The sequence below is a fragment of the Ceratotherium simum genome, chromosome 13, assembly GCF_057802395.1.
Source record: "Ceratotherium simum simum isolate JZ-2026a chromosome 13, ASM5780239v1, whole genome shotgun sequence".
NCBI classification, from domain to species: Eukaryota; Metazoa; Chordata; class Mammalia; order Perissodactyla; family Rhinocerotidae; genus Ceratotherium; species Ceratotherium simum.
In genome coordinates, this window is record NC_141912.1 from 41,982,470 (window position 1) to 42,009,920 (window position 27,451).

The 27,451-nt window shown below is 45.5% G+C and overlaps 3 protein-coding genes across 9 annotated transcripts in view; 2 read left to right on the plus strand and 1 right to left on the minus strand.

The window, feature by feature from the left end:
• The first annotated feature begins 2,480 nt into the window (after positions 1 to 2,480).
• Positions 2,481 to 13,625, plus strand: APOBEC2 (apolipoprotein B mRNA editing enzyme catalytic subunit 2). The gene is made up of 3 exons (XM_004424174.3): positions 2,481 to 2,677; positions 10,003 to 10,566; positions 12,993 to 13,625. Exons 1-2 carry the CDS (start codon positions 2,547 to 2,549, stop codon positions 10,544 to 10,546), a joined length of 675 nt encoding a protein of 224 aa, XP_004424231.1. The 5' UTR covers positions 2,481 to 2,546; the 3' UTR covers positions 10,547 to 10,566; positions 12,993 to 13,625.
• Positions 13,626 to 15,309: 1,684 nt separating this feature from the next.
• OARD1 (O-acyl-ADP-ribose deacylase 1) lies at positions 15,310 to 21,055 on the minus strand. Of its 5 annotated transcripts, XM_087438557.1 has the most exons (7): positions 20,897 to 21,055; positions 20,602 to 20,702; positions 20,084 to 20,159; positions 19,579 to 19,723; positions 18,486 to 18,544; positions 17,363 to 17,475; positions 15,310 to 15,966 (listed from the first exon to the last, which is right to left on the minus strand). In XM_087438557.1, exons 3-7 carry the CDS (start codon positions 20,120 to 20,122, stop codon positions 15,864 to 15,866), a joined length of 459 nt encoding a protein of 152 aa, XP_087294683.1. In that variant the 5' UTR covers positions 20,123 to 20,159; positions 20,602 to 20,702; positions 20,897 to 21,055; the 3' UTR covers positions 15,310 to 15,863. The 5 variants fall into 5 exon arrangements, with proteins under 5 accessions (XP_087294683.1, XP_087294685.1, XP_004424230.1 ...); XM_087438559.1 differs by lacking the exon at positions 20,602 to 20,702 and having other exon boundaries at positions 20,897 to 21,048; XM_004424173.3 differs by lacking the exons at positions 20,602 to 20,702; positions 20,897 to 21,055 and adding an exon at positions 20,703 to 20,858.
• Positions 21,056 to 21,322: 267 nt separating this feature from the next.
• The window catches only part of NFYA (nuclear transcription factor Y subunit alpha), a 33,988-nt gene continuing 27,859 nt past the window's right edge, over positions 21,323 to 27,451 (plus strand). For all 3 annotated transcript variants that reach the window (XM_004424170.3, XM_014782735.2, XM_004424172.3), the window contains exon 1: positions 21,323 to 21,456. The gene's annotated coding sequence lies outside the window, so the exon portion shown is untranslated. The remainder of the gene's footprint in view (positions 21,457 to 27,451) is intronic.

Here is a 27,451-nt window from a genome sequence, read left to right on the forward strand (position 1 = left end):
CCTTTCTGAGCCGCAGTCCCAACTTGCAAAAGAGGCCAGAGTGAGATGGTGTGAGGACTAACTGAGATAATGCACGCTTGAGCGCCTGATGAATGCCCCCAATGCCATCAAGACCAGGAGTTCCGGGGCAGGCAGCACCTCACTCATCTCTGTGTTTTTGGTATTTGCTACAGTGCCTGGCACACAGGAGCCCTCGACAAACGTTGATCAAATAAAAGAATGACGTAAACTCCTTGCATTTAAATGTTGTGTGCGTATGTGACGATGATAATAATAATGTCCATTTGCTGGATCAGCTATCACTGCCTTTTCTTTGTGGACACGGGCACTACCACCACCACCCCGTGTTTACACCCCTGGAAAAATGCCTGAAAAAATAATCTCTGGGCAAGAATGCTTTTAGTAATAAGCCTAATGGATAGGGTGACCATATAGTGTAATGTCTACACTGGGACATTTTGGGGAGTGAAAGGGGTCACTAGTAGTAATTTTGTCTGGACAGTAAGTATAAACTATGACTGTCCCAGGCAAACCAAAATGCTTGGGCATCTTACAGGGTACTGTGCTGCTCGGAACTCTCTGCAGAAGAGAGCCCCAAATCCTCCAAACCATCCTGACTCCTATTTTCTAGTCAGACCTGGAAAAGGTACCCTACCTTCTCACCCAATACCATTGGGAGCTGAGTTCAGACCAGTTCCCCAATGTTCTTAGGTTCCTCATTTTCAGGACCCTGATCCCACCCTTCCATTGCCCTGAGGATGTCCTAGAGTGTTTACACTGCCCCAATCACAAAAACTTGTGGATCCTGCTAAGCCATCATGTGAACTGCAAAAATCATCCAGCCATCTTTCGATGCTGTTCCAGCTCAGGAATTTTTCTAGGGGCACCAGTCATCTCTCATTCATTTCAACAGACTAATAACCGTTCCCTCTGCTTCTGTTCTTTCCCATCTTTAGTCTATGGTCAACAAAGCAGCCTGGGTGATCCCATAAAAATATAACACGTCTCATCTGTTCATAGACAATGGCTTGCCATCTCACTCAGAGTAAAAGCCAAGGTCTTATGACAGCCCATGAGGCCCCTGCCTATTTAGGACTTATTTCTCTCTCTGGCCTCATCTCCTAGGACCCTCCAGCCACACAGGTGTCCTTGCTTATTCCTCAAACAGGCCAGGAATGCTCCTACCTCAGGGCCTTTGCACCTGCTCTTCCCCTCCTTGGAGGACTTTGCCCTTAGATATCCACATGATTATTTCCCTCCCCTCCTTCAGATCTTCTCTGTTGTTTCCTTTTCAAAGTCCTTCCCCAGCCACCCTATAAAAACATAACCCTATCCTTGTCACTCTGTCCACTTTTCCTGCCTTTTCTCTTTAGCACTTTGCACCACCAAACAGACCACATATATTACTTACCCTGTTTCTTGTCCAACCCCCTCAAGCTCTGTGAAGCAAGGGTTTTCATTTGTTTTGTTCTTTGCCATTTCCCCAGTACCTGCAACAGCATTGGCATATAGCAGATGTTCAATAAATGTTTGTTGAATGAATAAAGGACTGACTGAGAGGAAACATAGCACGGTGGTTGAATGTCCTCTTGAGTAAAAAGGCCTAGGTGTTAAGCCTGGCTCCACCTAGGGGCTTATGACCTTAAGCAAGGCCCTGAACCCTTCCATGAGCCTCAGTTTCCTCAAGTGTAAAATGGGGATAATACACATTGCCCTCCAGGGCTGTTGAGAGCATTAAGTCCAATTTCACACATAAACACTAAACTCACTGCCTGGCCTATTTCCAAACCTCAAAGCTTAGTAAATGACAGTATTGTTACTCCTGGAGGCCCCCAGTCGATTGGACACAGCATTATGTGTCCATAACAGGCAAATCAGCGTCCGCTCCCTTTGGGTAACAACTCACAGTTTCTTTCCAAATCGGCAGTTCTGATCCCATCCCATCTCAGGACCCTCCTTTTCTGAACCCAGGTTTCCCCAACCAAACTGTCCTGGGTCTCTTGGCCACCACTCCCTTCAATGCAAGCCTCATCCTGCTTAAATCTCTGAGAGAGCTTCTCCCCCAAATCTCAGGGTGCCCGCCCTGGGCCCCTTCCACAGTCCCCCCAGTGGAGCTGGGAAAGTTGGGTGGGAAACAGAGGGAAGGATATAAGGTGAGGGAGGAGGAGGGAGAGAATATGAATACTGTGTGAGCCGGTGGGGGGAGGGGAGCAGGCCAAGCCATCCCCACCTGCCAGCTTCCTGTCTTTGCCTGCTGATAAATAGGGGATACTAATGGCCAGATTTTCCATTCCCCTCACCCCGCACCCTCCTGTCACTCAATTAAAGAAAGATAGAGGAAGAGGGCCTGGGGGAGGGGCGGTAAGGCTCTGGTTATAAAGCCTGTGGCCCAGGGGGTGAGCACATTCAGCCTGGCCTGCCCTGTCCTCTTCCGTCATCCCCAGGCAGATTTAGCTGCTGACAGCTGCTTGGGACACTGCTGCCAGGCCCTGGCCCAGACCGTCGCCTCTCCTTTCTCTCAGTGACTCCGGTGCCACAGCCCCACCATGGCCCAGAAAGAAGAGCCCGCTGCGGCCGCGGCGCCTGCCTCCCAGAATGGCGAGGATCTAGAGGACCTGGATGACCCAGAGAAGCTGAAGGAGCTGATTGAGCTGCCGCCCTTTGAGATTGTCACAGGGTGAGAGCCCGGTGTGGCCAGGGTCCTCCTCCCTGGAAGAGTGTGTGCTGAGGGCAGGCGGGGGAACCAAGATGGTAACAGCAGGAGTCAGGGTCGAAATCCTACAGCCTTGGGAGTGCACAGGTGTGCAGGGTAGGGGCTGCAGGGGACCCAGCAGATATCTCTTGGTTTCTCGCGGTGACGCCCTGGACCCTCTAATCAGGGGAGGTGGGAAGAGGTCCATGGAGCTCAGAGCCTGAAACCTCCCTGAGGCCTCACGGTATTGAGGTGTCACCTGCCTCTCTTGGTAGAGGCTCTTTAGTCCCAGGGATTTGGTAAGGACGGAGGACGACACTGGCACATTTAAATATGGCCCCAGTCAAAGGACCTCCTCCCTCAGCTTCTCTCTCTGCTTCTGAGTGGGCCTCTCCTCTATCTGTATGTCTCTCACTCTTTCTTGAGAGCTTCTCTCTGGAGCAGAAGATCCTAAGACAGGGAAGACAGATCCATCCTTTCCCAAGGCAAAGTGAGAAGCAGTTTGTTTCTTGTTGAATCTTTTCTGAGTGTCCTCACGGGCTGTCCACCTCCGCCGCCAGGGAAACAGAGAAATTACAGTGCCAGTAACTCAGGCCGGGGCCAGGAGCTTCCAGACAGGAGGGATGTCCACACCCTCAGCCACAGCCTGGAGGAACCAGGACCAGGGCAAAGGGTCCAGAGGCTCCAAAGATGGGGCTGCATACAGGGTCCCTCTGTCTTGTCCAGATTATGTCATCTCCAGGAATAAAGCCAAGCAATCTTCCTCCTCTTCCCTCTCTGTCCCCTTAGCACAAAACTCTGCTAAGTCCCACAGCAAAGAATAAGAAGAGAATACGTGGGGCCACATTTCCTCCCTGAGCCCTAAAGCTTCCTTCATGGGAGTCTCCAGCAAAGAGACAGGCAGAGTAGCAGCCACACTAACAGAAACTTCAGAAAGAACAGAGGCATGATGCCCTCAGGAGGCAGAAGGAGCCCTGGGTAGCAATTTGTACTTGCTGTTTAAGCTTGGCAAGTGATTTTCTAGTCCTGGCCTCAGTTTTTTCCTTTGTAACACAAGGAAGTGACACTAGTTGACTCCTAAGGTCCCTTCCAACTCAGATATTTTCTGATTTCTAAGACAACCTGAGGGAAAATGATCCTAGTTCCTGAAGCAAGAGTTCAGGTAAGAGGTCCTGTGCCCAACCAGCTAATGCCACCCTCTTCCTAGGATTGAAGGAGCAGCAGGGCACAGATTAATATAGACTGATGGGGAGCGTAGGGCCACCAGGCCAAGAGAGTCCTCGATTCTAGTGGCTCTCTATGGAGGGGATCCTTTTCTGACACCTAAGCATGCTGGTCCATGCTGCCCTTGGTCACATACAGAGACACGTGCACACACTCGGCTCTGTGCAGTGTTGTGATCTCCCCAGCACAGGGCAGCGTAGGTCCAGAACAGAATTAGACTATGTTTGTTGAGTTGAACATGCCTTGGGGTCTCAGGGTGGTGGGTTTGAAAGATTAAATCCCCTGATGTCATTTACATTTGTCCAGGGCTTTATCACCACGGCATACTTTCACACGCACGAGCTCACTCGACCCTCAGCGCAATGCTAGGAGAGGGAGATATGTTATTGCCACTCTACAGATGGGGAAGCTGAGTGTCAAGGAAATTTAGTGACTTTTCCAAGACCACAGAACCAGTAAGTGGCAAGTCTTCTGACTCCAGCCCAGTGTCCTTTCCACTGCTCTCTTATGCACTCTGGGTCCCAGGTTTCCCGAGCAGAGATCCCCCAATCTCCATCTACGAGGTAGTGAGGCTCAGAGGCTTCCCTGACCCAAGGCTCAGAAAACGAGGCCCAGTGGGCAGCTTCCTGGGTGCTCTGAGAGCCGTTCAGGAGGGAAGTGGAGCCCTGAGTGTTTCCAGGCCACAGTAACAGCTGTGGAGATCTGTCTCCTGGGCCCCTCCGGGTAAACAGACAGCTTAAAATAGCCCAGAGGTGTGGCGGTGTCTGTGCAGGGGCGGGATGAGGGAGGAGCTTTCCTCTCCTTCTCTCTCCAGACGCCCTGGAGTCAGAGGGGTCAGCTCCTCTCCAGCCTGGACTCCCCCAGGGGATGGGTCTACCCACACTGCTCCTTAGATTTGGGCTGCAGAATAGCAGAAGAGCAGGGAGCTTTTCAGGAAACAGTCTGAGGTGAGGAGGGAGGACCAGGTAGGAAGAAGGAGAGAGATGCCCCGCTTGTCGTGATTCTGGTTTGAATAGGGCGCTCAGGATAGAAAGCAGACCTAAGCACATTAACAAAATAATGTGGTGGAAAGTGCTAGAAAAAGGTCTAAAACTGAGAGTCAATTGTGTGCATCTCTTCCCAACTCTGAGTTCAGTGACTTCACGTTGGCTTCTTGAAATCTCCGTAGTGGGAGTGTTGACAGAAATCAGCACACGGTGGAAATCAGGGTTTTTTTAAAGTTTCTCTCAGAGAGCTGGGTGTGAAACCAGCACGCCACTGAAGGAGAGAACCCTCTGAAAATGAGAGGAAGAGTAGAGAACACTTGGTAGTTCTTAAGATGGAGCTCTGAGGAATGAGATTTGAGGCACGGAGAAGGCACCATCCATCAATTCTAGGTTTAATTTCTTGAGTGTTGACCATTGTCTAAAATCTGAGAGGCTAAATTACTCTTTCAGATGAGGAAACCAAGCCTCAGAGGGATGAATAATTTGCCCAAAGCTAGTGGATGGAGTAGGGCGTGACCCCCAGGACTGTCTGACCCCAGATCACCACACTGCATCTAAAAAAGCCATAAAGAGGAGTCTTCTTATACTCAACAAATATTTACTGACTAGGAATAGTTTATTTACTACTCATTTTCCCCACTAATATTTAACTTCCGTGAGGACAGGGACTTTGCCTTTTAACTGCTTTATCCTAGCACCAAGAATAGTACCGGCTCCTAATAGGGACTCAGTAAATGTTTGTTGAATAAATGAATGAACTAACAAATGAGCGTGTTAGGCTCTCTGCCAGGCATTCGGATACGGAATTAATCGGGGAGGGCTTCATGAGGAGAGAAGTTTGGGATGTATGAAGATCCAGGAGTGCTGGGCTGAGAAGGAACGTGACTGGTTGCCACCTGCGCCGGAACCAGCACGCTACAGGGAAGCTCTGGGGCCCTGGAATTTGTTGTCTCCTCATCCCTCCATTCCAGTGATGAGTGACTGTGGCTCTGCCTGGCAGGACCCCTTGCTGTATGTTTGTCTTTGTCTCGGGTTGTGTTGTGTATGCTTGTGGATAAAGCTGAACCTGCTATCATGTTATCTCTGTTATTATGGAACAGAGATAAATGGCACAGTGATTCTCCTTTCAACCAAGTCTTTAGCTATCAGTGGTTTACTCTGGCCACGTGAGGAACACAGAGAAGAGGCAGGGTTCAGAGGAGAAGGGATGGGCAAGGAGTAGGGGACCTTCGACACCACTGTTAATGCCACAACCCCCTCACCCCTTCCCCTGGACTCGGGAGCATGCTGGGAAGGAGTGTTCCATTAAGAATAGAAGATAGCCACTGACTCTGGCCACGCTGGCCTCCACTGAGGGTTGATGGAAGGTGTAAAGATGGTGCCTCCTGGGGTGAAGGGGCAGGCTCAGGGATGGCCTTGGGCAGAATCCCTTCCAGAACTGCAAATCAGGAGCAAGCACACATCAAACCCCTTCTCAGCTCTAGGAAGTCAGGCTGTTAGATCGCTCTGCTTCTCTACAGTCTTTGTTCTGGCTATGCCCACTCCTTAGCATCCACTTTGAAAGTGGGCTGCCAAAGGGAAAAGGGAGCTGAAACCGGCAATTCTGCCTCTTTCGAGCAGGTCATGAAAGGTCTAGTAAGGAAAGCTGGATCAGTCAACACTCGGTTACCTGTGAGTAGATTTCCCACTCCATGGATTATTTTGGAGCAAATGTTTAATCTCAGATCAGCTTCTACTGTGCTCCAGTTAGCTTCCTTTCACTGTATAGATTTATGCATAGGAAATGCAAATGTTTTTAAATGTGAACATGAGAGAAATACATGTATCACATTTATTCAGATCCCTTCTCCCTCCATCAGGCAGACCATCTTCTCAACTTTTTCTAGATATTAGGGTTCTCAGTTTCCTGCCTAGAGAATTGCGATGCCCAGTAGTTTGGGTCTAAGCAGATGAAGTGTGAATGGCCTTGTTTACAGAAAGTATGAGGAAGTGGTGCTTAAAGAGGTGCTCTCTGAGGCTGGGGGCGGGAGTAGGAATAACGCAATTGGTTTCTGTGCCTGAAGAAGTACCTGAGCCCAGGTGAAGAAATCTACCATTGGCATCTCTCTCCTGACCACCGCTGTAACGTATACACACACCCATCCCACTTTAGCAGTAAAATACCTGCTGAGGTTGAGTGTAAAGGGCTATAATATAAGTGAATATGGTACTCAGGCATATCATGCTACTAGGAAAAAGAAAAAAAGATGTTTGTGATTATCCAAGAAATTAGTGTCACTATTTCCTTCCTTCCACTAGTGGGCATAATAGTGTTGACTGACTTTGTGATTCTGTAATATCACCCAAGATGGCCATGTTGTCTAGCTCCCTGGAGAAATTTCAGACCTGTACCACCTCTTTTCTCCTGGTTTCCCTCCAGGGCCTGGCTGTTTCAGCTTGTGGGAGTCCCAAAGAACCTCATTCAACCTTTATGCTCCTTCTAGAAAACCAAGAAGCCCATTGAGAAGCCAAGCAAGTTCAGTCTCTGAGCAAGCCCAAAGGAAAGACTGGGAGCCAAGACCTTCTATGACTTTCCTTTGCCCCTTGACAGCACTTCTCTTCTGAGGCACCTAGTCCAGAAGGCCCTGCTGAGGGACGGGGTAGACCTTGGGGCTGCTGGCCGGAGGGGTTGGAAACTGATATTTATAGAGAGGTGAACTTTCTTCCTCTCCCTTGGGTTTCAGGTTTCTCTGGGTCCTCTCCTTTTGCCTAGAGAATAGGAGGAGGGGAAAACATCAGAGCTTAAAAGCGGCTGAGAGAAGCAGCAGTCTCAGACCATCCAGCCAACTTGCAATTGCATGCTGGGCCAAATTCATACTCTCGGCTGGGCTGTACTTGGCAAACCTGAAGCAATACTTTTGGGGGTTCCAGAAGGAAACCTGAGGGAACACACAGGCAGCTATGGTTGAAGCCCTCAAGCCAACCAAGTAGCCGTGAATACTTCCAAGGGTTTCACCTGAGAATCCATCACACAGGTGGCTCTGGATTGGACTTGGGGAGGGGGATGGTTTGGCCAAAGGTCTTGAAGAGCAAAATAGGGTTTGAGCAAGAAGGGAAAGCTCTGTGCTTCTCAGGAGGAAAAAGCCACTCCAGGACGTGAAGGGACCATTTAGTAACTGGCAGAGTCCAGGAGTGGTCTGGTGGGGTGAGTTTAAATGGGGAGAGCTCAACATACATGAATTGCCAGCAGGGATTGAAAGAGGAGAGGGGAGTCATCAGGCCATCCATTCTCCCAGAATGCTAAGTAAATAATAAACACATCCAACCAGGGACAGAGGGACTTAGAGAGCTAAATATAGTATGCGAAGGAATCCCAGGGGTGGGTCCTCAAACACATCCATCTCCACAGTGGAAACTTAACTTGACAGCAGGGGACATGGAAAGTTGGGTGGAGAAAATGTGGTGATGGGGCGAGAGGAGGACCGCAGGGAGACAGCTCAAGTTCACTCAGCTCTTTGGCACCTGCTGCTTATCCCTAAGAAGCCCAGGCCCTGGGACACCAGGGATTCCCCTGCAGCCCAGGGAGTTGGGTGACCTCTCTGAGGAGAGGGAAGGGGTGTAGAGAAGCCACAGCAGAGTTAATGGTTGTCATAGGGTATCTTCCAGGGCAGCCACAGAGATTACATTTTTAAAAAGAAAACGTTCAGTCTTTCCAGCTGGTACACATCCCCTCCTCTCCTGACATGTTCAGTCTCTCCTGTGAAAGCCTCCTCATTCTCCTTGGCCTTCAAACAGCACAAATCTTCCCTATTTTAGAAAAACACGCACATCCACATAAAGATGAAAACAATCTTCAACTCTGAGGCCCTCTCTAGCCCCTCTCCTTTTTTCTCTCCTTATTACTACCAAGCTTTTCAAAACACCTGGCCTTTTTCTGCTGCTTTCATTTCCTTATCACCCACCTCCCCCTTCAAGCAGCTGGACATAGTCATCACCAAGTCTGGTGTCCTCAGACACCCAGGGGGCTTTCTAAATTTCAGGGTTTTCCCCAGCTTCACTCTATCTGCCTAAAGCCACACGGTACTCTTCCGGGCACATCACTTTTATTATGCCTTTCTTTACTTAAGGACCTGTAACGATTCTCTCTCGCCTCCTGAATCAAGGCTAAGCTTGCGAGAACCTTCATCATACATCCTCCACTCTACTACTCATTTTTAGCAGTCTTCTAACGTTCTCAGCTATCTTATTTACATCTTCTCTGTCTAGCTACAATCTAGCTGCTAGATAATAAGCATCCGAAGGGCAAAGGCCAAGTCTTTTATGATTATGAAATGACTCAATATTATATACAAGCTAAATCATATCAAGGTGCCCTTAGGTAGTCTGTCTTCACAGATAAAGATTCTTGGACATTGTTGTGACAACCTTTCCTTCACCTGAGGGAAAAGATAGACTTGAGAAACAGTCACTAGGAGAGCAAGGTACTGCAAGGTGTAGGCCATGCCATGCCTAAGATGCAATATGCATGAGTGACAAGGAGGAGACTTGAAAGCATGAAATGTTCTGCAAAATCTTGGTCTTGCTCTGTCACAAGAAATTTTACACGTTTGGTACTACTTGGTAAAATTACTATTTGAACACTGCTTTTCAAATCTGGCCACATATTAGGATCATCTGGGGAGCTTTTAAAAAAATGCTGATGCCTGGGCCCCCCTCCTGATGTTCTGATTTAATTGGTTTGGTGTTGGGCACAGGCATTGACATGTGTAGAGTCCTCTAGGTGATTCTAATGTATAGCCAGCTTAAAGATTGACTGATTTAGAAATGTAGGAGTGTGTTGTGTGTTGGGAGTGATGGTGGAGTGTTTGGAGACCCTTCCTAATGAGTAACCAGAAGACACAGCTCACTCCAAATTCTCTCCTTTCCTCCACATAAACCCTTTTGGATTCTTTCATGCCTTTTTGTCACTGATGGTAGCGTAGGCAAGGCCTATTTTAATAGCAAGAGTGAATATATCTCTGAGGCACTGATCCTGGAGAGCTACCTACTCCAGTCTGGTCCTAGCAACAAGAACTCATCACTCTCTCTCCTTCCTTGTCTCTCTGTCTCCTTGACCCACAGGGAGCGGCTGCCTGTCAACTTCTTTAAGTTCCAGTTCCGGAACGTGGAGTACAGTTCCGGGCGGAACAAGACCTTCCTCTGCTACGTGGTCGAAGCGCAGAGCAAGGGAGGCGAAGTGCAGGCGTCCCGGGGATACCTAGAGGACGAGCACGCCGCTGCCCATGCAGAGGAAGCCTTCTTCAACACCATCATGCCCGCCTTCGACCCCGCCCTGCGGTACAACGTCACCTGGTATGTGTCCTCCAGCCCCTGCGCAGCCTGCGCTGACCGCATCGTCAAAACCCTCAGCAAGACCAAGAACCTGCGCCTGCTCATTCTGGTGGGGCGACTCTTCATGTGGGAGGAGCCCGAGATCCAGGCTGCCCTGAAGAAGCTGAAGGAGGCTGGCTGCAGACTGCGCATCATGAAGCCCCAGGACTTCGAGTACGTCTGGCAGAATTTTGTGGAGCAAGAGGAGGGCGAATCCAAGGCCTTTGAGCCCTGGGAGGACATTCAGGAGAACTTCCTGTACTACGAGGAGAAGCTGGCGGACATCCTGAAGTAGGCGACTGGGCTCAGCCTCACGTGAGTCAAGGCACCATCTATCTCTCCATTAACTGTCAACTTGGGTAGAAGGCTTGAGGTCAGGTGGAACGAGTAATATGTTTGACTTTCCTCTGGAAAGATTTCATTTCTCTGCTTTTGGTTGGTTGTAAAAATATTCTAGTAGATCCCGTCTGCTTTTCTCTTTCCTTTAAATCCTCCCTAAATCCTTTTCCCTCCTACCCTTTTATGTCAAACTAACATTCCCTAAGACTTGGAATATTCAAGGTTGACAGGAATCTGAAAGCTCTGATGAGACAGTGACTTTCCACAGTAAGATTTAGATGGTGTTCCTTGGTCCTGTTCCTGAACAACCTCAGAGAAGATATTTCAGTCCCCTAAGCATGCCCCCGGTGTACCTGTGTCTGGACTTATTACACTCTGGACGCTTTCTAGATGCCCTGCTCCCACCATTTGTGATCTTACCATTCCATTTTTCTTGAAAGCCGGTTTTTCAGTCCTTTGGAGGCAATTTTTTTCATTTTTGATACTTTTGAAATTCCCCAAATGGATTTGTATTCAACCTTTTTTTTGGCCAGGGAAGCTTTCATGTTTTCAAACAAATGGTTCCACTTTGAGGGAGACTAGTAATTGCTATGTGCATGTATAATGCAAGAGCATTTTTCTTATGTTGAGAAGACCTCGGCAGAACTCACAGAAAAATGCTGAATGTAGGAATGGGGATAATAGAGCAACAAGTTCTATGCGGGAATCTTTAAAGGGTTAAAAAGATGTTTGTAAATTAGGCGGCAGCTAAGAGGTAGCCTCCTACAGATACCAGGATGTGATAGAACTGGAAGTAAAGATTAGCTATTTAAGCAAATAATTAGGACACAATTAAGGCCATTTGGGCCTCTTGCTGAGGGTAAATTAGACTCTTACAGAAACAGGCTGCTTACCCTCAGGAAAGAGGGTAAAGGATCCTTTGCTATCCTGTTTTGAATTTGGTCTGATCTAGTTTGCTCCCACAGAAATGCTATGACTAAGTCCCTTTACAAGGCCTAAGTTACTGATCAAAATCCCCCAGTAACGGAGAAAGGGTCTTCATCGCCCTCTTATCCAACTTTAATTCTGGAACAACTCACATATTAATAAAACACAAAAGCAGCATGCTTCCATGAAGATATTCCATTGATTTATGGTGTCTCTTACTGTTAATACTCTTAAGAGAAGATGTCACTTCGTAGACACATTTTGGAAATGCCCATGTTCCAGAGCTTAACGTCGGCAGGTGTTTGGTATTAGACACGCACACAGGGTGTCTGGTGACTCTCAAGCTGAGCATTCACCAATCCATGAAGTCACGATTTTCAGCCATTTCTTACAAAAAGCAGGACCCATTCACAGAATTCAGTGAGATAATGATGGGGTAATGTCACATGGTTCTCCACTCACATAAAAGAAGACACCATGCTGAGTGGTGGTGAATAGTCATAAAAACAGGTTTCTAAGGGTGACCTCTGAAAATACAGAATTAACTTTTAAATTTTTTGAAGATCTTATTAGTGTAGGCACTATCACTGTAATTATAAACTCTACATAGATTCTACAGGATGACGACCGCTAGCTTAATTTAACTCCAGTATACTTTCTTCTTAAACATATTTCCGAGACACGGGCCACTTCTTCCAACTGCCTAACTAGCAAGTCCTCAGGAAATTGTGTGCGCGTTATGTGTTGTTTGTTTTCCATTAAGTCAAATAATTAGGCAGCTAAATTTGCTATAAAATTAAGCATTTCAAGAAGAATTAAAAAGAGCTTTTATTTTAGATAATTGAGGGTCATATATTAATCTAAACAGAAGTAAAATAGATAAATCAGTGTGAGGGGAAAAGTTCATTTCTAAGTCAAATTATTTTAAAATAAAATATTATTGGACGTTTGTCACGTTATAAGCCTCCTTCCATTAGTGTACATAACTGTATTATCTGGACCCATTAACATGCTTCCCTGTACTCTGTGTTGCTCATGTTCCTGAAGAGAAAAGTTAAAATGCACCAAGTTAAAAAAAAACTTTTTTTGGCATGAGATAGAGTTGTAATCTAAAAGGCCAAAAGAACAATTCTGCTTAATTAAAATAATTCCAAGAAATGGGCATTTGTTAAAGAAAATTTGCCTCATATTTCTTCTTCCATCTTTTAAAAATAATGACAGAACAGGATTTAACCATATATTTAACTCAAGAGAACAGTTAGAGCGGATCTCTTCTGGGGCTCTGTGTGAACCATACCAAAACGTGAACAGAACAAATCCAATCCTGAGTCAACTAGAAAGCACCGGAGACTATGGAGGAGAAATTCAGGGATTTGTTGAGGAAGGCACACAGAAACCTTAGCTCAAAGGGAATACTCTTCATGGTTTGGGGCCAGCAGGGCTCTCAGTAACATGCTTTCTGTTTTCTCACTAAGGTCTGCCTGCCTCCACCGAGACACAGCAGTGACATGTATCGCCATCTGGGACGTGCCTGACTTCCTAATACCACTTGGAGCCAGACAACATGTGACACCAACCAATCCTACCGCACAAGGCCCTCCGAGGACTCAAAATACACTTCTCATGCTGTAAATCGTTTAAGCCGTGCCTCCCTCTCTAAGGCTGCTCCTGGGAAAGAGGAAAGTGAGTTGCAAAGGGAGAAATGGCAACCATATATGGGCACCGGGCATCGTGGGGCTGAAGGTCCTAATTATGCCCCAAATGGGCTGCTTAAGATGAAGAGCCTCAGACCGAAGTTCTGCCAGATCTTTGAAATATGTCCAGAAATACATTTTATGTTAAGTTGGTTTTTTTTTAAGAAAGAAAAACAGCAACATTAATAAAAGAAGTGGTGTGGCTTTTCTGTGACCAGGTTTTTTAAGGAGCTTGGACACTGAGAAGTTACTATGGACACTGAGCAAATCCCAGGAATAGGGATGTCCCCAGCTATAAACCAAGCCAACGCTGTACGGTGAGGCTTAACCCAGGACTTGTCCAGGTGACACAGGACACTAACTCTCCCATGCAGACTTCCCACCCTGGTTTTGACCTTCATAAAATATTTTTTTCTGAGATTACTTGTGAGTTCCTTTTCCCTTCTCTGAAAACAAGGACTATGACAGACGGTGAAACAAAAGGCATGGGAAATCTGCTTATAAGGTATCCAGGTCCCAATTGCCAATTAATAAGCAATTAGCTTCCTGATTAAAGAGGGGACGGTGAGAAGTGGGATGGCAATGTTCAGGTACACATAACGTAAGAGTAGTCAATACGTGTTACTTGGTGATGACAGGATGATGTCAAGGCTTATTTCTTAACAGGCCTGTTTGAGTCCTATGTAGAGGCAACATTTCACATGTGCATTTCTGGGTGTCTGCCAAACTCTAACTAGGTTTCCAGGAATAATGTGTTCATTCTGATTATCAGGCAATGCCTCCTTTCCCCAGGCTTTCAGTGTGATGTCATCAGAATTTGACCCCAAGACTATCTGCAAATGACAAACCACTTTATCACATCCCTGCTGGTCCCAGAATTCCACTTAACAGCCAGTCCTCCAAGAGACCAGGTTTACTCCATGAAAAAAATGAACCCTAATCCTTTTAAACGTAGGCTCTTAGAAAACCAATGTTTTGACCCAAGTGTTAAGATTTATTTGCATAGTTAAGCAAAATACTTTAATTCTAAGTTACCGCTTATCACCCTACTCTTATTTTCAGTTTTATATAGACATTCCCTCCTTTTCTTCCCTTCAATTTTACTGTATGTGGACAGAAGCAAAGCTCCAAGAAAAGCCTTAGCGTAAAAGCTTGACAAAGAGCTTGCCCCTGCACTGCCCCTACCCCAACATGGAAAGTTTCTGTTCCAGAGATACAAAAGAAGTGCAATACTTTCTGAAACTGTGGCCTCATATCAGGCTGAAATGTGATAAGAACACAAGTCTAAAGTACAGAGATTATATTTAACCAGTGTTTTCCTGGTGTTTCAAAAAGCCCCTTCTAGAATCCAGTTTTTTTACACGTGGGAAAGCAACAAGTCTCGTGACAGACCGATTCACTCCGGGGAGAAAATCAATAGTAGGTCAGGCTATTTTAACTCATAACTCCACAATAAGGGGAAAAAAAAAGAAACTCCACTAGCTTTCCCAACACCTCTTATACTGAACCACTGGCTAAATCCATGAGCCTTCTTCCCCCACCATGTAAACAAGAGTGGACAAGTGCTGCTCTCTTGGCTGAGGAAGAAAAGACTAATATTTACCATTCTCAATCCCAGCTGGCTGCACACCAGAATCCCCTGGAGCTTAAAAACACCAAGAAAGCCGGCCATCCCCCAGCTCCCTCTATACCAAATGAGAACTTTTTTTGGAGCAAGTAGACCTTTATTTTTCTTAAGAAGATTCACACAGATTTTGTTGTGATTTATTTTCATTTATTGTCATCACTTGTCATTACTCCGCACGAAGCACTTTGTCAGGCATTTAACATACTACATATTATTTCATTTATTTCATGATTGATTCAATCACAGAAACTATGGGGTGCACAGAATGGAGGAAGAGTTTACCACGAGGAGATTCTAAAAACCTGCCCTTCCACTATGTTGACCCACAGTTCTTATCCATTCTAGTTATTTCTTACCTTGCTGTTCTTCCCACTGGACCCTCTGTATGACTCTTCCAAATTAAGTTACAGGCAAATCCGCCATTACCCAAGTCCAGAACAACACAGAGATGTGCACAGAACCTCACTGGACCCCAAGAAAAAGCTATTTATTTTTCCATTTTTGTCACCACAAATTCCTTAACAACATAAAACTCTTCTTTGTAATTTAAACAAAACAAAACCCATAATGCTCTCCTAGAATGAATTTGATGACATAAAGATATTACCAAGTGAACAAATGACAAAAGATGCAAAATTAATTGAAATACTCATCCTTCCTGAAATTTCTCTTAAACAGCAGAGAAGTAGGATCAATGCTGCCACCTAGTGGCAAGCCAAACAAATCAGCTAGCATCCTGAAGCAAAACAGGAGTCATAGGCCCAACATCTGGTTTCCCTGCCTCTTATCAGGACATTTACTCCTTACCTTCCAGCAAAAAAAAAAAAAAACACAGCAACATTTCCCAAGCAATCCTTCCTCCAGGGTTCCAGAACAATCATGGGAATACAACAACCCAAGTCTGGCCTGTGACACAGACTACTTCACATGAAACTTTCCTCTGACCATTCTAAGGTCAGTGTTCCCAGTCCTTTGGCCCAGCAGGGATGACACAGAATGTGGACACATCCAAAATGCTCCTCTGTTCAGAGTGTGTACACAGTAATTCTGATGTCTGTTGCCTCAAACACCTCCTCAATCATCGCGGATACATGTTCCCACTGCAGACGATCAAGACCACACCCAATCCTGAAAAAGACAAAACATCTCCATTGGTTGTGATGAAGGTATCTAGGAAATCGCTCCTTCCCTCTTCTTTAGGCTACATCTACCCATAGCACAAAGACAAACTATCTGGTCTCACACTGATAGGCAGCCATAGTGGGAGTTTGAAAGTTAATTCCTGTTGAGAGTTACCCAAGACTGTTCCTAGACAGCCCTATCATCCTATAGCTGTCACTTCTCTTTTGCCTAATAAGGTACCACTTCCCGATTATTTCCACTACATTTAAAAATGTATACCTGCCGTGACATGAGTGACTCACTATCCTTCTGTGTCTACTGATGAAAACTAGCTGTGGGTGGATGGAAAAAGGTTGGTATTTTTAAAATACGCTTATGATAACAGAACGTTAAGGAAGATAAAATGGAGAAGAGGGACAAAGGACAGGATCTCTGTGAAAAGGAAGTCGAGATGGAATGCTGCGAAATGCCAAGCTGACTGCAATTCAGGTCTTCTCAACATGCTGGTGGGAAACTTCAACCAGCCCACAACACTACTACCTGGCACCTTCCTTCCAACAGGTTATTATTGACCCTCAACATCCCCAGGGAAAAACGAAAGGCTTAAAATTGCTAATTTCATATAATGGGATAATTAAGTCCCCCCAAAAGTTGTGATTAAAAAAAAAGTTCCTGATACATAAGCCATGAACATATTAAGATCAGTGTAAGATGAGGGACCCTGAGCCACATTCATAAAGTAACTTGGGCTTAGAATAAACCTGCATGGTCAGCACTGACTCAAAACCAGAGTGAGAAAACAAGAAATGGTGACTCCAAGCCTATTTCCTGAAAAGGAAGCAAAGGGGATACTGAACCCTCAGTGTCATTCCCTTAAGTTCTCAATAGCTGGGATCTAAGATGTTACATCAGGAACATATTCTCTGGCTACAACCCACGCTGACCACAAACAAGCATGCAATTTAAAAGGCAGTGAGAATTTACAACTTTCTTCACATAGGATTAACAGGTTTGGGACATCTTAAGTGGCCCAGAGAGAAATCACAATTGCTCAGTCTTGGCTCTTTAGCTTATACTGCTTTAGGGAGAGCAGCTAAGCTTCAGATAGAGGATACCCAGAATTCAACCAAGGTGACTAACAATGGTTCCTCCCTACTAAGTAGGCTGAGGCAGGTGTGTGTTTTAATCATCCTGATTCATTCAACCCAGGCTAAGAAATAGGTATGCCTTAACTTAAGGCCTGACAACTGGTTCACTAGTGATTTTAAAAAGTTTTGAAATTTGTCCACCTTTAAGTCTATATTTTGGGTTAAGTTAAGCTTTTAAGTCATTTTTCTCTGGGTAAGACAGTAAACCCCACCACCTAAATTAAGTCTTCATTTAGGGCCCTGGATTTCCTTGCCTGGGCATGGAGAGGTCAGTGACTCCATTCTTCAGACAATGGGACTTCATGGCCTCTAAACTCTTCCGTAAGTTTTCATAAGTTGGTTTGTGTGAAGCCCTTTTCTTTGTAATCTGAGTACAAAGAACAAATTCAAACTTCTGTTAATCCAAAATGATAGCCAAAGAAAAACCATCACATTCTCCCAACATCCTAATTAAGTATATTTTTATAGAATAGTCTAGAGCAAGGATGACAAATGTCACAGACTGTCCCTTCCAGTTATGTGAGGCCCTCAGGAAAATCCACTAAATAGGGCCTGAGAAACCCAGACACTGCCATGTAATACTCTTTCCTTCTCCCAATAAGCCCAGGAGATTAGCAGGCTATGCCTATTGTCTATTGTTTTTAAGCAAGGTAGGTGCAAGCCTTTGTGCCACTTCCAAGAGATAAGCTGCGTATCTGTAAGAACCCATACCACCTGAAAATTTCCTGTTAAGTCTATTTATTTAGAAACTGTGCTTGCTTGCTTTTTGTTTCTCTATAAGAGAACAGAGAAACTGGTAGCATTCCAAACAAGAAGTCCCATTGGCCTTAAAGACAGCATTCAAAGGGGCTAGGACATGTCCCCACTCAGCCTGCTTTCCAAATCAGGCTTATAGTGAACTGGCTGTATGTCACCCAGCACCATCACCAAGAAACCACACTCCTTCTGGGGCTGAAGACCACTTGGACAGTGGAAAAATCCCATTGAGGCAGCAGGCGGGAAAGGAGCCGAGTATTACCTGGATTTGATAGGGAAGAATGAGAGAGAAACCTCCTTGGACAATCTGTCTCTTGAGACACTACTGTTTCTCTCTCACCATGATTAGGAAGGAATTAAGTATGGAAGGCATCCCTAACTTCTGCAAGTCTTAGAACCCAGGCCTTTGGCGGATGTCACGGTACTCTTTCCATGGAACTGGGATGCAGCCTCATGTTCTTTCTAATCCAGTGCTCCAAACAGCCACCACCACTGGATCGAGATCAGAAGCTCTTGACATCCTTGGCTCGTCTAGACTGGAACATCACGATCAACACAACTGCAGTGCAGCCCATCTGTTCACCAATCCTCAGAGCGTACTGAGAATCAGCCCCGTCTTACCAAGTAATATATATATCGCCCATCTCTCTTCAGCACAGCCACTTCTCCAGATTTCTTTTCTAAGAAAAACAGTTATTTAATAGCAGAAAGAAAAAAGAAAACCAAAACACTGATCTCCACTCTTAGATTTTTAAAAAATCTTTACAAATCTGAGTTTACCTCAGGAGAAATAATTTTCAACTCTGAAGAAACCTACTGTCTCCTACGAACATTTTGCTCCTTATCGCCTTCCTAAATACTATATTCCTTAACTTCCAGCTTTCTTAATTGTTTTCCTCTCACCCCATCTTTTCTCCTGCCCCTATTTTCAAATACATCCTTATTTGTTCACTAAAGAAACTTTTATGTCTACTGCTTTGAAATGTTTTAGAATGTACAGCATTTTTTACCCGCCAAATGTGTGTTCATTCAATAATCATCTTTTTTACATACAAAAAGCTAACATGTTAAGCATTATGGGGAAACAGAGGTATAAAAGAGTTCCTAATTAAACAGTTTTCAATCAAGAGTAGGTGTCATGTTTACAAATAACTACAATACAAAGCAGTAAGAAATTGCTCTTTTAAAGGCTGGGGTCAGAATCATCAGTGGAAACTGACTCCGTAAGCCTGGACTGTGGTCTGAGCAACTGTTTCAGAAGCTCCACAAGTGATGCGAATACACATCTCTGGTTTAAAATCATTGGTAGAAAAGTGATGGGAGGGTCTGTATAGGAAGAGGAGGTTTCTAAACTCCTCTTTGAAGAATAAGTACAATGTGGATAAAGAGAGAATCTTGAATGCCAAGCTAACACCTGTGGACTTTGCTAAGCACTTCGGAGTTATTAAAGGTTTCAGAGAAGTGGAGTAATATTATCAAGAAAGTTTTATGACAGAGGAGGAAAAGATTAGAAACTTTTACAATTCAGATTTGATGTGATAAGGACTCAGACTAGAGGCCATTTCTGTAGAGGAAACAATCTGAAGAGTTAAAAGTACTCAGCGATTAGGAACTCCCTCTTTGCATGTATATTTTGTTTAATAATTAAAGTATAACAGGAGGTCAAGAGATGCTCTAGCTAGGGCAGCAGACTTAAGCTGTTTTCAAAACTCACGTTGATTTATCAGTTCCTGCACTCCTCCGAATTTCTTCTTGAAGAGGACAGCTATCCCAGCACCCATTCGACAATCCTCACTGATACAGTGCGCTAAAGAGTCTGTTTTGGGGCATGCAAAGAGGTCTCCTTTCACATAAGTGATCTAAAACATGCAAAAGGAAAGAAAATGTTTTATTAGATTCAAAAACATATTAAGCTATTTCTCTCATTTTCCTTTACTGTGTCCCCCACTCCCTCTCCTCCCCTGCCCCTCCTTGATTTAAAGCCAAATCCTCAGAATTTAATTTAAGGAGTTAACGACCACGAATTAAAGCACATGTAAAAGGGAAGAGATGGATGGTCTCTGCCTAGCACTGTATTAGCCTTTCAGAAGTAAATCAGCTGGAAAGAGAAAAAAAAAAAAAAGGCAATTCAATTATTGCTTTAATTAAAAAGTGTTTATGCATTTGACCTCAATCCTTCTGAACTTCAGTTCAGCAATAAGTTAATAGTTGTTACGCACTCTGCTTCCTTCAGGATCTTCATTAGGGCTGCCGGCCATGATACTGAGTGGCTATTTCCAGAATGTGTTTCTTCAGCTATGAGAAGGAAAAGGAAGCTAGGATGCTTAGGCAGCCTGAACATATTATACATTCAGATTGCCCCGACCACGCACTTAGTAATTTCCCCCCCCCAACGTTTATCGCTGAATTTGAGTTCGTTCGGCCTCTAGAAAGTAACACAAAACTCTCTGGTGCAAGCAGCAGCAGCCTGCCTCCCGAGCCACGCCTCCTCCCTTCTCCCGCCCGAGCCAGGCGGGTTTAGGACAATCTCCTTTTCCCTGCACCGCGCACAAGCATTTCCCCAGCGGGTATGGCCTAGAAGCAAAAAGGAATGACCTGGCCACAGTCCCCTTAAGCCGCAACGAGGGAGGGCGCGGGGCGGGGGGAGTGTCCCGCCGAGCCGCAAGCAGGGGACGGGGAAGGCTCACCCCCTCTTTTTTGGGGGGGAAGGAGTCTAGAGAACCTCCCCTTTTCCTACCCCAAGGCGGGTCAGCGAAGGCGTGGGGCCTGTCCTGGAGTCCCGCGGGAGGGAGCGGGGAGGCTCGCCCAGAGTCCCAACGTCCCGCGGTTACCCTTCACCTGGAAAGGAGTCGGCCGTTAGGAGTCCCGCCCCGCGGGGAAGGGCTCCGGATCCGGCCCTGGTAGGTGGGGAGCGGGGGACGAGCCCATACGCGGAACCAATCCCGCCACAGCCTTTAATTGCGCGCGCCTAAGATGGCCGCCCAACCCCGAGAGCGGGGCGGAAACGAGCCCCTCTAGCTAACTAGCCGAACCTCCACTCTTTGGTCGTGGCCGCCGAACTTCCGGCGGTAAATTCCGCGGAGTCTCCCGCCGCCGCCCGGGCATGCGTAACGACACAGCCCACCGCGAGCGGGGCAGAACGGCGCTTGCGCATTAGCCCCAGGGGTGTGTCTCCAGTGGCCGCATAGAAGGGGGAGGGCAGTTGGCACAGGAGCTAGTTAGCGCCTGCGTAGTACTATGTTCAGGGCGGTGTTTGAGTCGAAGGGTCTGGCGCTTCCAGAAGGCGCCTGCGTAATCCTTCGGCGGGGGGTGGTGTCAAATCGGGGAAGTGGGCGTGGCCGCAGGGGACGCCTGCGCAATGCTCCTTCAGGTGGGGGTGGGGCGAGCCCCGAGCAGAGGCTAGTGGGCGTGGTCTCAGAGGCGCCTGCGCGGAGGCGGTTGGAGGGAGGCCCGATTCCCCTTTGTTCGGGTTCGCCATTTTGCGAGGCAGCGGCAGTGGCGGCGGCAGCGGCGGCTGGAGCCTCTGATTGGGTTTCGGGGTCCGGTACTGGAGCCAATCAGCGCGGGCAGCGAACCGGGGGAGCGAAGCACGGTGAGTGTGAGGAGCCAATATCCAGCGGCCCAGAGCCGGCCCCAGCGCCCCGATTGGCGGGTCTCGCTGACCACTCAGGAGAGGCCCAGGCTCCCGTCGAGCCCGGGGAGTCGAGCTGAGCCTCGCCGAGCCGGGCGGCTGGCGGTGCGGGCCCGGAGCCTGCGAGCGCCCCGGGGCACTCCCGGCCGAGGCCTGCAGGGGGCCGCCCCGTGCGGGCATGGCGCCCTCGGGAGCTGGCACCTCGGGGTCCAGACCCCGGCGGGGTGCTGGTGCCGGTTGGGGATGCGTCCTCGTTCCCCGAGTCTTAGGTCCAGGGTCTCAGACCCCAGGCTCGGGGTGGTGGGCTTGCCTGCCGCGGATGCTCCTCCGCTCCGGCGCACACACGTGCCCGGGGCCTCGGCCGTTTCCTCCCGGTCGGTCGGGCCTCACACTTAAGCCCGCCCTTGCACCTTCCACGCTCCGGTCCTCGGGCCGGGCAGTCCCCCCCGCGGGGCCCGCGTCCCCAGCCCTCCGTGAGCCTCGTCTGCCGTCTGCAGCCCTCCGGGGTCGGGAAGGGGGGCCTGGGCAGGACGCGCGCGGCGGCCACAGGGCCTCGGGTGCAGCGGGAGAGGGGGCGGGCCCCCCCCGGCGCCCCACGGGCCCGCCCCGCCGTCTCCCCGGCCGGGGAGGGGTCCGTTAGTGCGCCCACTCCCCTGCCCCGCCGCCCCTCCCGCACGCTCGGCCCGGGTCTTCGGCCCCGCGCCGTTACCACCCCCTTTTGGCTCGTCATTTCCTCTCCTCCCCGCCCCGCTCCCGGGGCAGCACCGCACACCTCCGGCTTGGAGTCCAACCAAGCGGTCTCCGTTTCTTGGCTGGGCTGTAAGGCCGGTCCATTCGGTGCTTGGAACCTCATCGTAGAAGACTCTTAGCCCTGCTCATTCCTTTTCCCGAAGGCTGCACAACCTGCTTTTCATACTAGTGTTACCCACTCCTCGTCTTGTGAACTCTCCCGTCCTTGGGAATGTACAGTTCTTTTCTTTCACCTTTTGTCGCTTTGAATGTGTAAGGCTTGTCTCTTAGCTCAGTTCATAGCCATGTCTTGGTTTACTTTTTTTCTAATATACTTTCTAATCCCGTGTTAACGTTTTTTTAGCAGATGTTTGTAGAAACTTAGTGTTGTGGGGTTTTCGTTAGGGTGGAAGGGACTCTCCATTGACAACCACGTCTCCAGCAGTTAGTATCAAGCGGGCATAGATCTGTGTCCTGGGCAGCAAGTAGGTAGAGGGAAATAACCTTTTCCGCCTGGTGAGATTGACAGGTGAACAGCTGATTAGTACCTAATGGCTGTAACGGGGCCAAGTTCAGTTCAGTGAAGGACTGATGTGTGAGCTACCAACAGCCTCGGTGGAAGGCTCAACATCGCCACACTTTCGATTGGCCATGAAGGACGATGGTATTTTTTTCGAACAGGAAAGAATGGAAGAGCGTTGCTCACAGAGAAGAGCAAATTGTGCCGTGCGTTTGAGGCGAAGATAGGATAGGGCAGTGGGCAATGCTGGTGCGAGTTGAGACTGGAAAGCCGAGTTAGTACGAGCATTTGTATATCTTGATGAGGAATTTTGCGGAAGCAGTTATTTTGTGGAGGTTCAGATAGAAGAAATCTAGAAGTATGTTTTTTTCTAAGATTGGAAAAACAAGTTTCTGATTTGTGGGGTTCTGCCCGGTAACAGCGGCTGACTTCTTTGGGGGAAGAGAGGGAGATTTTTCTCCTAGGCCTTTAGAAGTTTTGACTCCTTTGAAGCACCTAGTGCAGTCGCTGGCACACACAGTAGGTCTTCAGTATATGGTGCCCATTTTTCTAATCACATTTACTAAGATCATACAACTGGTAGGTTTCAGAAAACAACTAGTCCAGTGCTTTCTCTACTTGTCAAACTTTGGAAACAGTTTTTGTTTTCACTTTTTAGAATGTTTTTCATTGTTTAAATCGTTTTCTTAAATTCATTTAATTCTTACTACATTATCCATATTAAAGGAGAAGCATGTCTTAGATATTTTTTAGAACACTTACATTTGCCTTTGGAATACATGTTTTAACGTTGGTATTCAAAAACAGGTATATCTGGTCACTTGAAAACCATTCAACACTTTCGCTAGACTTCTTTCTAAAAGGCAGTTATAGTCTGGTCACTTTTTTGCTGAACACCTCTAGGGCCTCCACCTGTCTGCAAGAAGAACTTCTTTGCCTGGAATTTTGAGAGCAGTGGTCTAGCCGCCAGCCTTCTCTTGACATGGGGCCTTTTAGTCTGTTGTGCTATGCTGAAATTTTTCTGTCCTTGTTTTTATGCTCTCTCTTCGTTTGGAGTACTCTGCCCCCTCCCACATCATCATATAGTATAAATCCTTCTCACACTTAAGACCAGGTCAGATGTCATGTTTTCCTAAAGCCTTTCTTGATTTTTCTATTCCCAGCAGGAAGAAATCTCTGTCCTCACAAAGAAATCTCTGTTCTCCAAACTCCCATATTACCTTCTTCCTCTTTTAGGGTTCTAGTACATTTTTACTCCTTCACTAAACTTAAAGACTCTTTGAAGTTAGAATCTTTGTCGGAGTTTTCTTTTTATTTCTGAAACCTTCAGGACAGTGTCTGGCACATCATTAGTGGAGAGGAGGAGCAAATTAGGAACTCCAATCCAGAAACCTCAGACAGTGCGGAAGCTGGACACGCTGTGTTCTCTAATCTTTTATCAAACAGATCAGGACCCATTGGTTGCATTGTGAAATCAATTTAGTGAAATCAATTTAGTGGGCCAATGCTGATTTTTTTTGTAATAAAATAGAAAATATCGAAGTGCATCTTATGTTACATAAAGATAAGTATTCGTGAAACGTTTCTTTCAGTTACTTTTTTTATATGTTGTGTGTGCAGTGATTTGTGATACGAAATGTGTTTCTTACTGTGAATCATGGTCAAAAAAGTTTGAAAGCTACTGTTCTAGTCTTTACCTGGTAGTGATTGTCAAATCCGGTAATTTTGAGGGGCTTTTCACATGTGTATAGTTGAATTTCTGGAAGTCTTAGCTGTAAAATGTATGTAGGGCCACATATGAGTTAGCTACATTTCAGGTTCTGCAGCTTGAATTGGGGAGGAAGAGAATTTTCATGCTAGCCACAATAAACACATACTCTTTGTCTCTGAGGAAAAATCATTCAAAAGTTTGGGTTAGGAGCAAGAGGTAGGCAGACTAAATCTGGCTGACTCAATTTGATCAGAATCGTGGGCAGAGAAGCACTTGAGGAAAAGCCATAGTGGATTACATTGCAGTTCTGCTACCTGAGACTCACAGTAGTGGGAACATGGATTCACTGAAGCCAAGTTGTACACAGCATTCACCATTAGCAGTCTCAATATCATGCTCATATTGAACTGCCTCTTTCGTGTGAGAGAGAGTTACTATTAGATTTGAAGCTGCTTCCTTTTTCACCCTTCGAAGGATAATAGATTTAAATATTTTAAAATTGGAGCATTTGTATTACTAGGATGAACTAGTTAAGAAGAAAATCTGCATGACAATATATTAGTCATTGCCATGTCAATGATATATTTCTTTACATTTCCAAATGTAAATTTCTGGGAATTAGTGGTCAAGGAACTTGCATACAGGAAGGGGTTTGGGGTGGAGGAGATGTTGAAATAATGGAGGACTTTCCTTCATGATCCTTATTTTTTAAATCAACTTTATTGAGATGATAGTTTAGACACAAGGGTAATCGTTTTAAGTGTACATTTTGATGAATTTTGAGAAATTTACACACTTATGCAACCACTACCACAATAAAAATAATAAAACATTTTCATCACCCCAGAAAGTTCTAGATGCTCTGTCCCAATGAATTTCTCACTTTCGCCTCTCCCCTATTTTCCAGTTCCAGGGAACCACTGATCTGCTTTCTGTCTCTAGATTATTGCTGTCTTTTACCAGTTTCACATAAATGGAATCCCATACACTTTTGTATCATGACCTTTAATTCTTTAGTTTGAGTAGTTTAGAAACATAAGTGTATTGTGTGTACTGCAGTTAGAATTTAGGGAAGACTGCAAAATAGAGTTTAGGGAAGACTGTTCGCTTCCCTGGCAGAGCCCCTTAGTCTGGCTGAAAAACCCAACTTCTTTACTGTTTCCAGAATCTCTCTGGAGCTGAGTCAGTCAACCAATTCAGAAGAGATGGATATAAAAATCAGAAAGCCAGTTTGTCAATATGCAGTGAGAATAACAAGTTTACTTGTGTTGCAGATCGTATTTGCTCCCTGTTGGCTAATTTATATGTAAATCCTCGTTACAGTTAGATATTTGCTTGGTGAGAATTCCGTTAGAGCAAGGGTAGTGAGTTGGAGAACCATATGGCCACAGGTCATGGTGCTGTGATGGCATAGTCATCCTGTCACTTATTTATGGCTGTTTTATACTACGTATGTTTTGGTTATGAGTAATAGGCTCTATTAATTTTTACAGTATTTTTTCCCCAACATTTTAGTATAAAAATTTTCAAACATAAAGTTGAAAGAATTTTACAATGAATACTTGGATGCCCGTCACCTAGAGTTTAGCATTAAATTTGTACCATACTTGCCTTATCAGATATCTGTCCATCTCTCCATCCGTTTATCCATCAATCCATCTTATTTTATGATGCATTTCAATGTGAATTTTAGGCATCAGTACACTTCTTCCTAAATAGTGGACATGCATTTGAATATATTTTGATCTCTTTCACACCATATTGAGACACCTTACAAGTGATTAATCTCATCCACCATGTTGGATTTATGGAGAGTGGTGTGTTGTTTGCTGCTGTAATGTGCAGCTCATATAGCTCACATAACTTTATCATTTAAATTTTAGAATTTATGAAGGCCTGGAGAAAAATTGAGGGGCAAAGATTTATTTACATTTTGTTTGTATATACCTGTACCTTCCCCTCCTTTGGTAATTTCTATAATTTTAAATTTTTGAATCAAGTCTGTCCTTAAGGTTCTCAAATATCACTTCAATTTACCTAATTGTGTCCTCATTTCAAAAAGGAGTCTTCAGCTGTTAAGGTGTGTGAGAAGGGTAAATTTGGACATTGAGTATTTTGATGATAGTAAGGACTTATTAATTTTTTAATGTTTGAAATGATATTGTAGAGACACAATATCATTGTGATAAAATCATAAAGACCAACGAGTCTTTAGAGATAGGTGCTCAAGTACTTACAGATTTTTGGAATAATATAGTGACTGGGTTTTGCTTCAAAATAATCCAGGGGTGGGTGGAAAGTGGATTAGATATATGTGAAACAAGATTGACCGTGAATTGAAAATTGTTGAAAGTTGGATGATGGCTATGGGGGTTCATTACAATGTTCTCACTACTTTTGTATATATTTGAAAATTGCCATGATAAAAAGTTAAAATTATATAATAAAGGATGGGATATTATTAGGCATTCAAATTCAAGAGTGGGGAAGACTTAAGTTCCTTTTAGAAAATCATAGTCTTAATATGTCATGTAAAATTTTTCCTTCTCTCTTATCTATAAATATCATTTTCGCATTAGTATAATTCCTTTTTATTCCTTGCTCTTGCTTAAAATGCAAGCTCTTAAATCTTCACCAGGGCTTGCTTTCTTAACACTATTTAATGGAGATTTTGATAAGCAAAAGAAAAATCTTCAGGTCTAGGTAATTTACTTACTAAATAATAAATCCTGAAGTTTTAAATTGCTTACTATATATATGTAGTGGACTAGAGTTTGGTATGGCTAGCAGCAAATGTGTGTTACAAATTAAAGAAACAGTTTAATCTCTGAAGTACCTGTGCAGACCTGAAAATCCTATTAAATAGGCCTTGTAACAAAGTGATATTGTAGCTTAATGAGTGTTTCTAAGGTGCAGCTTGATAGTACTTAAAAGTAAGGTTGATGATGGGAAATGACTAAAAACATTTTAAAAACATGAAATAGCGTTATGATAGT

Bases quoted from the DNA above. Each gene is read 5' to 3' on its own strand.
- APOBEC2 (XM_004424174.3), top strand. From the start codon at position 2,547: ATGGCCCAGAAAGAAGAGCCCGCTGCGGCCGCGGCGCCTGCCTCCCAG. The intron at 2,678-10,002 runs GTGAGAGCCCGG...CTTGACCCACAG, and splicing joins CCCTTTGAGATTGTCACAGG to GGAGCGGCTGCCTGTCAACT.
- OARD1 (XM_087438557.1), bottom strand. From the start codon at position 20,122: ATGGCCGGCAGCCCTAATGAAGATCCTGAAGGAAGCAGA. The intron at 17,476-18,485 runs GTAAGACGGGGC...CTTTGTACTCAG, and splicing joins GGCGATATATATATTACTTG to ATTACAAAGAAAAGGGCTTC. The intron at 15,967-17,362 runs GCAAGGAAATCC...TGTCTTTTTCAG, and splicing joins ACTGACCTCTCCATGCCCAG to GATTGGGTGTGGTCTTGATC.